This window comes from Girardinichthys multiradiatus, chromosome 3, assembly GCF_021462225.1.
Source record: "Girardinichthys multiradiatus isolate DD_20200921_A chromosome 3, DD_fGirMul_XY1, whole genome shotgun sequence".
NCBI lineage: Eukaryota > Metazoa > Chordata > Actinopteri > Cyprinodontiformes > Goodeidae > Girardinichthys > Girardinichthys multiradiatus.
The window spans coordinates 29,415,076-29,429,717 of record NC_061796.1 but is presented as its reverse complement, the minus strand read 5'-3'; the positions used below and the strand labels follow the sequence as shown (position 1 = coordinate 29,429,717).

Genomic DNA, 14,642 nt, shown 5'->3' with positions numbered 1-14,642 from the left:
TGATGGATGGGATAAACAAACAAAACAGAAGACAAATAAGACAACAATCAAAACAACTTAAACAGGTCAAAATCTAGCAGAAGCAGTGTTGGTAGTGACATTAACATGTTTGAAGTTATCCTGCTGAGTTAGTTGGACTCATTGTGGGGTTCATTAAGCAGAAAATAGGACAGAAAAAGCAAAGGCGGATAAAATGGCAGCAGGACAGTTAACTCACCCTGTTCACCAGAGTGCTGCCTCTCGTTAGGGACCGAGACCCATCTATCTGAACATGGAGGCAGGAGAAGAGGAAAGAGCAGGGAGGAGAAAATGAAGGAATACTGTGCAAGAAGGAAAGAGGGTAAAAAATAATGAAGAGGAAATGCAGAAAAAAGCAGAAACCCCAGTCTGAGAGGTCTAAATATGGATCCTGATTTTATATCAGTTTGACGTTTGAAAAAAGTGGATTTCAGAGAAGTTTGGACTAAAGAATTACATTGCACAGAAGTACCCTGATCCATCCCAAGTCTCAGATCGAGGTCCTTATCAAGGCTTTAATGAATAATCAGTATTGGAGTGTCTAACTAAACCCAAGTCCCAATCCGTGTTGTGGATGTACTGTCTGTTACTCCATGCCAGAACTACCCATTGATAGCCAGCTAGCTAGCCTGTAATGCTGCATTTTGGGTCGCAGCCAATTATCATACACACAACTTTCCGTGTATGTTATTTTGTTCTTCTAACAAATCTGGATTATGCCTAAAAATCCAGGCGTTCTACATTCTTTACAATGATGTTAATGGTGTAAGAGATACCGTCCTGGCTGCTGCAGCTCCCTGTTTTTTCTGTGTGATATGACCTGCTCTGAGTGCTGAGTTTAGAGATCTCCAGATAGCTGTTGGTGTGGTGAGACGTAAGTAGAGAGCAGCTAAAATACCAGCCGTGAAAGTTTATGGCGTTGAAAAAAAAGCGCCGAGTTTAGGAAGCTTGTATTTTTCAGTATGTTCGTTAGTGAACATAACTGGAACCATGCTGAAATATGCAGCAAGCTCAGTTATGAGCAAGTCATATCAAAACAGAGATTTAACATGTTACTGTTAGCCTAGCAAAGTGCTCTGCATAAGACAAGACATGAGCTTATTGAAGACTGTAGTGTTTGTATTGTATTTAAGAAAAAAGCCATAAAGCTATGCAAATTTTAGCCCAAATCATCACCCCACCACTACTGTGCCTGACAGTTAGTAGATATTTCTGTTGATATGCTGTGTTTGTTCTCTCAAACATAGAACTGAGACCAAAGATCTCTAACTCTATCTCATCTGCCCAAAGAACATTGTTTTAAATGTCTTGTAGTACATCCAGATCTTTCCACCTTGGTATTGTGTTAATTATAAGAAAAAAAAACATCCGAAACTTAGAATTGAAGACTTGTTAACTTCTTCTGTTTTCCATCTATTTTAATTACTTAAAATATTTCACCTAAACCTTCCCTAAAAGTCTGTTTTTTCCACAATAACTCTTCCTTGTGCGCCGTCTCTATGGTAACATACCTGTACAGCTTCCTTGTTTCTACCCAAAGTGCCACCTTTATGAGACGAGGCAACGTGAGCCAAATACTGGATGACTTTCTTGGTGTTCTCTGTTTTCCCAGCTCCAGATTCGCCTCTGAGACACAAAGGCACACACACACACACACACACACACACACACACACACACACACACACACACACACACACACACACACACACGATACATTTAACATATATAAGACACATGCACGTAGACAGTAAATACCTATGTTGGTCTGTCTGCTAATTCTTAAAACATATTACCTGATTTATGAATGGTGTATAATTTTAAAGCAACAGAACACACAGGAACAGGTAGATTAACACACTTTGGTTACAACAACAAACACAGAGGTCACGCAGTGCGTGGTAAATTACAGGTCTATGCAGAAACCAGGTGGAGAACACAGTCTGTCTCTCTGCTGTTTCTTCTGCAGGACTGAAGAAGGTAGCTGCAGAACAAAAAGATCTAAAAGAAGCAGACTGCTAGCTCCAAATACAGTTACAGGTTGAGGGATCTAAAGTAGGATCCCTGACAATGACAGGAAGATCTTGGCAGGAAGACATGGAGAGCAGGAATGAAGACAGACAAGTGAGGAGTTCAGACAGGCAGCAAGCTAAATTCATATGACAGGCGTCATGTTAAACTTTGACTTTTTTTCTCATTTATGGTTCAGTTCTTTTTGATTTGTGACACAGGTTTTATACAACTGAAGTAAACTTTTATAGAACAAAATGCAGCTGCTTCAACAGGAAGGAGAATACGGTGTGCAGCATGAATGAAGATATTTAGACAGGGCCCAGGTTTGGGAGGATACCTGAATTTATAAATGGATCCAGGCTCAAATAGACCCAACTGAAAACAAATGAAAGTGAATCGCGCGCAGACGCCCCAATGCTGAAAGTGTGACGTCTAGAGGTATGCTCTTAATGGCAAATGAGAATTAACACACAGGGACACACTGGAGGCTCATTGAAGGGTACTCACGTGCACAGGATTGACTGATCTTCTCTGTCTGTGAAAGAGAAACGCAGTATTAGAACATATGGACCACATAATGGTTCCTTACAAAAGGCTGCCTCATTTTACATCAGTTTTAGTTAAATAAACAACAACATGGTGCAACATGTCATATCGCATTATTCATCTGAGGCTCAATTGACCCAAAACATGAAAATTAAACATTTTGCAATTCTTTCACGTTCAGATTTTAAGCCGATAGCTTTGTATTTAAATCTCTGATAGTCACTCGTTTCCAAGACAGTACTGGGAGAGAAAAGCCCATCACCAGCTCGACTGGTCTCTCCAAGGCAGTTGAATCACACTTAACACTGGTTTTCAATGGGTGGACACCGTTTGCGATGCTGTTTGCTTTTTGCTTTTGCAGATTCTCACGCGTTCAGTTAGAAAGAATTCGTACTGGTCTTACAGGTTTAATCGCTGTAGTAACACACCTGCAGCTGTTGCCATCCCCGAGGCCCCCTCAGGGAGGGCAACAGAAGCCACAGAGCCTCATCTCATTGTTTCAGGTAGACACGCAGAGGCAGATGCAAAAGCATTGCACAATAAATTCTTAACTGCTTTTGAGCGGTTGCTGAGGATTCTCTCCGTCTCGTTTCGTAAAGTCAACATGACAGGCAGGGAAGGGGGAAAAAAACACATCATGGCTCACCACATCAAACGCACAATTAAATTGCTGGATCAAGCTTTTTATTGGAAGGTGCTTTGCCCTTGGACGTTGCAGTTGTGAAAATACTCTTTCACTTGTTGCTTGATAACAAACCGCAGGTCAGGAAACAACCACGCCTTAAAATAGCTTTCACATTGAGGCTGAGCGATCAAAGATCACGAAGGATATTGTGCACCAAACGGAGCTCAGAGTCAGTCACAGGTCACACAACGTCTTCGTTACCTTGCAGCATGCTGCGATAGGCCGCCTCTGATATGGCGTAGATGTGCGGGGGCATCTCATGCCTCTTTTTGCCCCGATACATCTCCACAATGGACTCTGTGTAGATGGGCAGGTTTTTGTAGGGGTTCACCACCACACAGAACAGCCCTGAATATGTCTGAAAAATGACACGGAACAGGGAGCGTTACATTGGCCTTTATAAGCTGAATGACAATTCCAGAATAATGTATAAAAAGTGAAAATTTGATCAAGACAACCTTTCAGTGAAGACATTATTTGGCTTGTTCCCTCCAGCTTTAACCTTTTGTATTGTCAAAAACACCAGAACTCTACGGCAGAAAGCCTTCTGCTCCCAATCTCGAGACGTTGCTTATGTCTCTAAAGCATCTCCTACCAGTTTGGTCCCTGGTTCACAAGAATGTAGTTCCAAACTATTGCAACAAGCAATTATTTCAAATCTGCGATGCACATGGCTAAACATGCAGAAGTAGTCATACCAAGTGAAAGAAAATGATGCCCCCTTTACTCTGATCCCCCAAATAAACTTCAGTATAACCTACTGTCTTTAAAAGTCACACTGTCCTTTAAACATGCAGAACAATGTGGTGTGAATAAATGAGACCAAAACTTCTGGGGCCACATGCAAAACGCCGTGTTGCAGAAACTAACACTGCACATCACCCTGAACAAACCATCCCTCCTGTGAAAAAAATGTTCAAGGAGTTCAAGGAGTATAAATACTCTTGCAAGGCAATCCACGAATGACTGAGTTCAATAATTCAATGAGAAGATTCCTGCTAAAACAAGAAGTCAGTGCAGTCTGTGAGCAGATTTTGTGATAAATCAATGCCATTAATGTTTTCATAATGCATTCCAGTTGCAGTGAAAGGCATAAATGACTGATACACACAGTTCTATCTTATCTCATCCTGTTATACACCTCTCTAAGGCACATCAATAATCTATCTGCTTATCATCTCCTAACTGTTTCTCTCAGCTGCAACATCCATTATTCATCCCATTAACAGGAAGTTCAACATCTAACACATTTCATTTAATATTATTCTACTTTGAATTCATAGGTGCCCAGGTGCATATTTTATTAAATGCTTGTAGCAACCCCCTTATTTCGCTTCCCTACACTTTGGCCATTGTCATTTGTGGCGTCCCATTTTTCTGCAACAGAACCTGAGGACATCCCTGCTACTACGGCTGACATTACTGTAAGCAGACTCCTTGCTTGTCTCCCCGGGATGTATCGGTTACAGTTGCAACTTATCTGAGCGTCACAGAGATGCACACAAGCATGCAGCGTTAAACTCAGCAAGTCGTGCACTCACATAGATCAGGCCAGAGTAGTATCTTTCTCTGAGGTTGTGCAGCACAGAGGCCTCGTTGAGGCAGGTCAGGTCGGCCATGTCCTCCACTTTACTGAAGCGCGGCGGGTTCATCCGCTGCACTTCCTCCCTGTGCAGGGTCAACTTCCGCTGGCTGTCTGTGAGCTCCACGTCCACCTCATCGCCACGCTCTTCCCTGATGCTGGCCGACTGTGAAACACATAAGGTTACCATTTATTGGAAAGATGAGCTTATTCCCAAGTCGTTTTTTTCACTGCAGGCATCATAAAACAAGAACATTTCACTTCAACTTAATTTAAGTTGCTGATAAACAGTAATGTGCAAACGTTTTCAACCAGCACATGTTTCTTTGTAATTTCTTTCCACCAAGCCATATTGTAGTAGAATCTTTTGAAGTTGTCCCTTTCAATAGCTCTTCAACTTTCTTTCTGGTGGTTTTTCCAAGTTTGTATTTTGGACTTTCGGTGCTTTTTTGCTCCTTCCAGCCCTTGCATCTATGACAGCATACTTCACAATTTCCCCTCAAAGAACAAGGAAAGTAGATGAGTGAAGGACAGAAGAGGAGGTGTCAGACCTAAAAGGAGCTATTTACAGCAGACTAATAGTTTCTGTAAGCCGTGTGTTTAATAAATCCAGCTGACTGGACTGAAGAGCTGCATGGACCTTCAGCTGACAATCTACTGCAAGTCACCTAAAAGCTCTTTGGAGATCCCTTTGTTTGAGCTAAAGCACTATTTTTCACCTGTTGAACTGAGCTGTCACTGGCAGTGTTTCATGGTAATGCGAGCAAATAGTGTCTTCTGGTTACTAAAGTCTAAGATTCAACTCAGCTCCAACACAACTCATATTTAGTAATAAAGCACATTTAAAAACAGCTCCAGTTTACCAGATAACATTCAAAATACAGGAAGGTAGAAAGAAAATACATAAAAAATAGATAGAAATGGTAAAGAATAAAACTACTAATAAATGCAGTCAAGTCTAATAATATATCATGTATTCAGTTTATTTGGAAATAGTCTTTCTGCTAAGTTGCCTGGAACACTGGTTCATCACTTGGGAGTCAGTAACTTTTCCATGTCTGACTGATTCATAGCTCTAAACAAAGAAAACTCATCAAGTGCTAAAAATGACACAATACGACTGAAAAAGCAAACAAAATACAAATATTTCTGTACATAAAGAGAAATTTTAAAAACAGAGCAAAGTATGGCGACCTGTCCAGGGTGTACCCCACCTCCCGCTCATAGACTGCTGGAGATCCACCAGCTTCCCCCCCCCGACCCACTATGGAAGAAGCAGAAAATGACTGACATACAACCAGCGCAATTTTATTAATGTTGGGTTAGAGCAGCATCGTATTCAAATCACAGCCGTCGCTGCAATGTCCACACACTGATATCGCAATCTCTGTTGGAAAAAAGCAGAGCAGTAAGGAAAACCTGGGCAAATTGCAACTGATATCATCATTGCAATATTTAACAGCAACATTAAGTTTTCCTATTTTAGGTTATAAAAAGATGCTGTGTAGTAACACGAGCCACTGCTTTAGTTTAAATGCGAATCTGACCTTAAACCTCACACAAGACTGTAAATTTAAAGGAAGAACTTGTACTTTTGTTATTTAGCTTTGAATTAAATGAAAGGTAAAAGATTTCTAAGGTAGAACATGAAGACAAATGTCAAACAAAATGAAATATATGAATTTTAACACAAAAAACTGTAATAAGGGTTTAATAGCTTAAACTCCTAAATAATAATGAGATGACCCATTTCTTACTTTCTCTGAGCATGCATCCATCAGTAACTAAGAACCAAAATGTTTAATGAGTCGGAAGTCTGGATGTGGCAAATTACAAATAAAAAAAACTATTTCTTTTTCAGAAACTTACATTTTTATTTTTAAGATAATAGAAAGAAGTCTGGAAATGTAAACACTTTTCTGAACTCAATTTTCTTTTTTTTTTCCAACACAGTTTAAGAAAACCTAGAGAATGATAAAATAAAAGGCCATAATGTGTCTGACATTTCACTACGGAGGACCCAGTCCACTCCAGTCTGGAGCTTCACAGCACGAAGGACCCTACATTCAACTGCCACTTTATTAGGTACACCTACTAGAACTGGGTTAGACCCCCATTTGCCTTTGGAGCGGCCTTAATTCTTCATGGTATAGATTCAACAAGGTGTCGCAAACGTCCCCCAGATGTTCTGGTTCATATACACATGATCGTGATATTATTGGTAAGTATTGCAATGGCGATATCACTGTCAATAAATCAACATTTTCCTCCCTAATCTCTTTGTCATGAGTGATTCCAGCGCTCTTTGTGACCGTCTGCATCTTGGACACTGTCAGGTATGGACAACCTGCTGCAGTGAGACTCCATCCAACAATCTAAACACTAGATCAGCTTGCCAAGTGTGAACTTGTGGCACTTGGAGTATTTTAGCACAACAGTTCCATGAATCTTTTGCGATATCAATATTGTACACACTATAATTGTGATGGTGATAGATCCAGAATATATTGAGCAGCCCTACTGCCCACCCATGATGTGAATCTCCAGTTCCACCACATTCCAAAGGTGCTGCGTTGAATGGAGATCTGGTGTTCTGTTCTGATCCGCTTTGACATGATGTGAGCTTCGCCACATGGTCATCAGAGGACGGACTGCGGTCATAAAGGGATGGACATGGACAGGAACAAAACTCAAGTAGACCGTGGAGTTTAAAGAACTCACAGTTAGTACTAAGGTCCAATAAACTTTCACCCACGCCATTACATGACCACATTCTGAGCTCACCATCTGAATGTTGCAGCTGAAAACAAGACTCATTAGACCAGATGTTTTTTTGAATCAGTAAGTGTCCTGTTTTGGTGTGTTTGTGTGAATTATAGCCTCAGTTTCCTGTTTTTGGCTGGCAGGAGGTTCACTCATTGTGGTCTTCTGCTGCTGTAGCCCATCTGCTTCAAGGTTCGACATGTTGATCCAGTATTCGACATATCTTGGCTGTAACGAGTGGTTATTCCTGCTGCTGTTTTACTTACTATCATCTCTAACTAGTCAGGCCATTTTCCTCTGACCTCTGACATCAACAAGGCCTTTTTGTCCACATAAAAGCAGATTCCATCCGTCCTCTTTTCAGAGCATTTCCAGAAAACCCCAAGGACGGTTGAGCATCCCAGCAGATCAGCGGTTTTTCAGCAACAACACCACATTCACAGTCACTTAAATCCCCTTTCTTTCCCATTCTGATGCTTGGTTGAACTTGTCGTCCATTTCACATCTAGATACCTGAATGCATTGAGATGCTGCCAAGTGATGGGTTGATCCAGCATTCGTGTTAACAGGCAGCGAATCATTTCAGCCAATGAGTGCACATTGCAGCTACATTTGGACCAATGTTTGCTGGAATCCTACCCTGTGAGCTCCACAGTGTTAGTGTGAATGCATTGGACAGCAGACAAGAATAGACGATGGCAGAGCAGCGGAGAGGGACCTCTTCTTGTTTTGGATCTTGCTGTCACCATGTCTCAGGACCATCGCTTTGCTCTCTCTGCTACTTAACATGCACAACATATATAAATATGTGGTCCAGTGTCTCTACAGTATGGTAAACGCATGCTGAGACTATGAAACTGCAGGGTAACATGCAGGGCTCTCAGTTTTCCTGTCTGTCTGTGTACTAACTTGTTTATTTTTAATCTCTCTGAGAACATGAGTGTAAAATGAAGTCAGTGTCTCTGCGACGGCCACCTTAACATCACGAAGCTGAAGGAGCGTATTGTTCTATTCATAGAACTTTTTATGAAACCAGTCCAGCAGAGAAAAGGACACTCTGAGGCAGGGCATTGAATTCATGAGTCACGTCCTAAAATATGCTCACTGAGATCCTGAAATGCACATCATTCTAATGCTCGGAATGAACTGAAAAACATAAATTTTATGTCAAGAGCCTTGTGAGAGCTGCTGAGAGTTAATATGCCAGTAAAAAAAAAAAAAAACAGATTAAGAAAATGTGAAAAAAAGAGAAAACAGAACACTATCATGGATTAAAAAGATCCAGACATTAAGACAAAAGCACACACCCAGTGCTCCTTTGCGTCACCTGCCTGACACACCTTTAAGGGAACGCACTTGGGGCAAATAATTTACAAGAAGATTAAAGCTTAGACAGTGTAAAGAAAGAATGTTGGGACAAGTTGCAAAAAATCAAATGGCTCTGAGCCCTTAAATAATGGCTTATTGTCACAACGCCCTGCATATTTTAACACCTGAAGAGGTGCAAAATATGAGAATGCATGAGCCAGGGTCCGGAGGATGCTCACAGATTTAGTTTATTGTTTTAGGTAAACAGGAAAGGCTGAAGAGTCGGCGTGTTTCTATGACAGCTCACCTCGAAACCATGCTTCTCCGACGGCACCCACACCAGCCTCTTGGCAGCCCAGTCGGCCTGGCTGGCGGCAGAGAACACCGGGGAGCTGCTGGTGGGAGAGCTTGCCCCCACGCCCGACGACAGGAAGCGGGTGACATCGTTGGCGACGCCCCCCGTAGGCCTGGACATGGTACTGCTGGCACTGGAAGAGAACGGGAAAAGAGAAGTAAGATTAGAAACTATTTCGTTCAGTGGATGGTGAGGCTGATTGGGTTTCTGTGTCGAGAGACCACACGCTTCAGAACCCACTCGTGCAGACGGAGCTGGGGTAGCATGCAAGCAACATGCAGGTCATTTAAACCCGAGGCTGGGCAGAGGACGCCCTAGATGGAAGATGCGGGAAATCAAGAGGATGACGAAAATGGAAGACAAACTGGGAGATTTGTGGATGGAGAGGAGAGAAAGGAGGGAGGAAGGCTTGGAGGAACATCGAGACACATCAGTTGACTGCATAAACTGACATGACAGCAAAGCTGGGGGAGGGATGGTGAAGAGAAAGTTCAAAACAAATCAAACTCTTGGTTTAAAGAACCTCCTTCCACTATAACCCACTAATCCCAGCAGAGAAAAAAGCTCAGAAAGGAATGCATGGAAGGCCATACTGGAAAGACAAAACGCTGAGTCGCCTTAGAGGCTGGTGGCCATGTGAGAGCGGAGGTGACAGTTGCTAAAAGTGGTTACAGTCTGACACATGCAGGCGATCCAGACTCAGAATGACTGCAGTAAAACAACAGGGTGTTTCTAGATTTACTCCAACAACTACAAAGCAGTAGGATCAATGAAAAAGCTTCTTACAATAGTGGAAAAGGCAGATATTGTAGTCTTTATTATAGTAAACTGAGTAAGCATAGGTTTAAACTTTGGTGACACAAAAACAAAATCTTAAGTGAACACCACAGTCTCCTAGAATCTGTCCTGACTGTGAATGTGCAAAAGATTATAAAAGGTTACAGTTCCCAAAGTTGAGATTCATATTCTTCACAAAAAAAACAGTCCCTATAAATATATAAAACCAATATATTGCCTGTTGATGCTGTTTGTCTGTCACTGTACCCCTGTTTACTGACTGAGTACAAATACTTGCACACCAATAGTCTGGGTTACGAGAAGGGATGAAACATTTAATCAGATTAATTGTAATTAATCGATTACTGAAATGATCGTCAACTAATTTAGTAATCGAAGAATCCTTAAGTTGAGTACACAGACTCTAAAACATACCATTTGCTGAAAAAATAACCCACTCTGAGCAGCAATCAGACCAAATTTGTACACAAAATATATACATTTTGCATTTAAGATGAAAAACCTTCTTTGTCTGTAAGTATGCTTTATCCAGAACTCCTCAAGTGGCATAGCTTTAGCTTCACCTTCATTCTGTACAAAATCTCCTATTCTATCTGATCATTCATCAATTAATCAATTACCAAAATAATCGTTAGTTGCAGCCCTAGTCACGTGTCTCTTTCCCTTTCTAATTTGTGGGCCAGAAGCTGAAAAGTTCAGGAACCGCTGCTGTAGATCATTAGTTACCAACAAGCGACAATCTGAAAGGTATGACCCATCACTATAACTAGGCTTCGTAAAAGGACAAGAAGACACAAGGTATACAAATGATGTCACCAGCAACGAGACAAACCTTAACTTCGATCCAACATGCATCCTATTGTCCAAATTTGTACAAAGAATGTGCTAGGTAATACAGCATCTCAGCGCCTGTCATCAGGCCTGATTCCTGTTGTGTGCCTCAGTCTGACTCTTTTCTGCTGCGTCTTTATATCTCTGCTCCTAACCCATACCTGTAACTCCAATTCAACATTGGGCGTGGAGCGAACGCCTTCACAAAAGACCTGGCAACACCCGGAAAGTCAGTATGAAAACTATGCAGTCCCAAAGTGGTATTAAAAAAACTCTCAGTCTGATTATAGGCTTTCTTATTGTATATCTCAAAGTTTTTTTTATAACCTTTTCACAAGATTCTTGTTGAAATTTCTGATGAACCCTCCTCCACCTTTTGCTGCTTGCTAAAAGTCAGATGGCAGAAAAAAACTACTACACTGTTCCCTTTGCTTACAAGAAAGACAGTCACAAAAAACACAGAGTTACGATGTGGAAAACAAAGGAGTGACCCATCACACCTATTAAAATACTGTTTTTTTTAAAACTGCAGTTGGTGAGCTATAATGGCCAAGTCTGTTTAAGCAGCCGGCTGCAGGCATAACGTGTAGAGAAGGTTTCCACTGAAATAGCTTCTTACATCTTTTGTGGTTTCTCAAATGACCTCTTGATACACCTAGCTGACAGAGAAAATAAATGACTTCAAGTCTTCCTTCAGTAACAACTTCCACACCAAAGAGTGTTGTTGTTAGCATGAGCTGTTAGCGCTCAGCTTGCATTTTAAATGAGAGACCAAACCATCACCAGTTTGGGTCAAACAAGCTGAAAACTGGCAGATTCTGGTTACTAGTTTTTAATACTATTAATACATAGAGATGCATTGATCGGGTTTTTGCTGGCCGGTACGAATTTCCAGTTTTCTTTGATGTCTTGACGACCGGCTGATTTCGACCAATTTTTTTCTACAAGGCTATAACACATAAAAGATTTACAACAACATGTGCTGCACCTGGCTTAGCAAAAGCAGTTTTGAATCCAACAGACATAAAAAAAATTACAAGAATGTTCTCAGGTGTGCATCAAAGCATATGACCCAAATCTTTATTTTATTCAACTCAAAATGGTGTATGAAAGTGTATGCTGTTCCCTCATAGACCGTAACTTTGGTGCAGTCAATGATTGGGAAAATTATCTGATATTTGGGTATATGACCTGTTGATAATTGATTAGAACCGCTCAAGGGAAAACGTCTCATTCTGATCTCTGAATGATTGATTTAGCAGGTGTTTATGCTAGGCATGGGCCACTTACCGATATCAAGGTACACCAAAGTACTCTAACAGTTTCTGTATCAAAATCGTAAGAAAAAGTCCATCACACTCCTTTGGTTTAATGTTCTTTTGGAGAGAGGATTTCTCTGGTTGTTTGACACAAAATGTTGCTATGTCAGTCAGCTGGCTGAACGAAGTTTCCTACCCTTTTTCCTCGCCTACTGGAAAGGACAAATTTGGAAGTTTGGAAATAGTTTTGGAGACAATCGTGTAGACATTCATGGTGCTGAAAGCCATTGCTTTTATAAAGGGAATACTGCATAGCAGCATATCAGTGCAGCAGCTGACTGAAAGCTGGCCACTCAAATAGATATCTAGACTAAGTACCAGCAACCTTGTTATACTTGTACTCTATATAAGCAGAACGGCAAAAAGGTATAATATTCTATGCACTAAACTACTGAAAACTACTAAATTATCTCAGTTTTGCTTTTAGTCAATGTATCATAATAAACATAACAGATAACCTATTTCTGACTGTAATAGTTTGTGATATTATTATAGCTGCAGGCGTAATTGTTTGTTTTCTTTCTTGTTGTCTTATATTTTTATATAAAGACTGTGATACTGAAGTATTTTTACACAAGGCTGTCATACACTGAGAATGTTATTTCAGTCCATGCCTAGTTTATTCTTTTTGCTTAAGACCTGCTTAACAATAAAATAAATGTTATAGATAACATCATTATAGCTTTCATGATCAATATGTTTAATAGCAAGGGCAATGAGTCTTGATTTTCTGTTTAATCTAAATACAATTTCATGCTATTATGCATTTTTGTTTGTGTGAATTCGGTAGTAATTTTAACCGAGGTTATCTTTCATACCAGCCCATGCCTGTTAGAAACATGTCATGTTATAGCAATGAAACAAAGCCACCGATGACATCATAAGGAAAAAGTCCCAGCCTAAATGAGTCAGTTACTAAATAATCTGAATACAAGTCAGTGCTCTCCCAGCTTTATCAGCAACCACAAAGGACTTTGCATTATCTGCCATATAGCTGCAATGTATCACACTCCTCCTAAAGGACACTCACGCAGACATGGACCTCAGGTTGTCGCAGTACAGCGTGGACTGAACAGCAAACGCCTGCAGCAGCTGAACTCCAGCTGCCAAAAACCTGATTGCTCTCCTCCATAGCAACACCCCATAATAAAGCAGCCCACAGATAATACCCCCTGAGTTTGCACGGAGGTCATCCACTGCGGGGGTCCACCTCCTCCTCTCCACTCTGTCTGTCTTCCTGTGGGTGTGAGGAATTAATATGCTGTTCGTGTGTATTTAAAAGGTGGCGGTGGTAGAGCTGGAAACGCCTTTTTTTTTTTTTTTTTTCTCCTCTCAGCTTTGATGCGAAGTGGCAGTGCATCGGGGGGGGGTGATTTATTTTTTAAAGCAGACACTGAGGAAAGGTGACATGATGATAACTACAAAGGCCGGGCTGCAGAGGCACAGATGCGAGGTGGACCCTATAAATAACCAGCAAAATTCTGAACCGAAACACAAAACTAAGGAAGAGAACCACACCTTTGGGTGGAGGACACCATACATCTCCAGCTTATGACTGACAAAAATGATCCATTTTCAATCACACATCTTCATCACTACCATTCTATTCATATATTAAGAAAATAAATCTGGCTACAGCCTATTAATATATAGGTCGAGATTCTAAGATTAGACAAAGGGCATTTTAAAATCGATATGAACGTCATCAGCCGCCTTAATGTTTCATGTTTAGGCTCTGAGCTCACATTTACAAACCAAGCGAGGTTAGCCAGCTCCGCTGAAATATGAGACCCCGGCTACTTACGTGTTAGAATAGGTTAAAGGCAATTAAATGTCTCACCTTCAGATTGCGATGTGGTTAGTTGATAAGGCTGCGGTATGAGGAGAAAACAGACGGAGGTTGTTTCGTGGATATTTCGCTGCCTGGTAGGTGTGTAGCCTTACCGCATATGCGGTTTTTATCATCGCATTGCTCTGTGAGCGGAGCCGCACACTCTCCGCGGTGGGAATAAAGTGGAGAGCACCGAGGGCGACGACGACGGCTTCAGCCGGGAACAACTGCTTCCTGGCGATGGACCAACCAAGTACGAACAGACGGTCTTAAAAGAGAGCGGAGTCCAATGAAACCGTTTAGTTCGGCCGCCGACCCGCCTCATGAATGCGGCGTTAGCTCTCCGCCCTACAAGGGGCAGCTAACGGGCGTCGTGACCAATTGCATTGACGTTAGCGCAGACTTCTCTATCATCAGCCAATGGTAAAAGGCGGTAGGCGGGGTTAAACTTGACTGACGTGTGAGTTAGCCAACAGGAGGGTTGCAGCAGGAAGGGCAGCAGGTGCCGTGCGGTGCTCTCGCGCTAAAGTGGGGGGATTTGCGCGCCCTTTGTTTACTATTCTGTGGCAGCGAGGTCCGTAGTCACTGATCCTG

General features: G+C 41.5%; 1 protein-coding gene across 4 annotated transcripts in view; it reads right to left on the bottom strand.

Annotated features, from left to right (window-relative positions):
• myh14 (myosin, heavy chain 14, non-muscle) overlaps nucleotides 1–14,380 on the bottom strand; it is a 38,538-nt gene extending 24,158 nt beyond the window's left edge. For 2 of the 4 annotated variants that reach the window (XM_047360534.1, XM_047360536.1), the window contains exons 1-5: nucleotides 4,803–4,913; nucleotides 3,463–3,619; nucleotides 2,538–2,565; nucleotides 1,530–1,644; nucleotides 218–265 (exon numbers count right to left, since the gene is read on the bottom strand). In XM_047360534.1, coding sequence (XP_047216490.1) covers nucleotides 218–265; nucleotides 1,530–1,644; nucleotides 2,538–2,565; nucleotides 3,463–3,619; nucleotides 4,803–4,913 — 459 coding nt within the window. Of the gene's footprint in view, nucleotides 1–217; nucleotides 266–1,529; nucleotides 1,645–2,537; nucleotides 2,566–3,462; nucleotides 3,620–4,802; nucleotides 5,010–9,221; nucleotides 9,403–14,057 lie in introns of those variants that run through there. The other 2 variants (XM_047360537.1, XM_047360535.1) reach the window with 2 other exon arrangements.
• Between the last annotated feature and the right edge of the window lie 262 nt (nucleotides 14,381–14,642).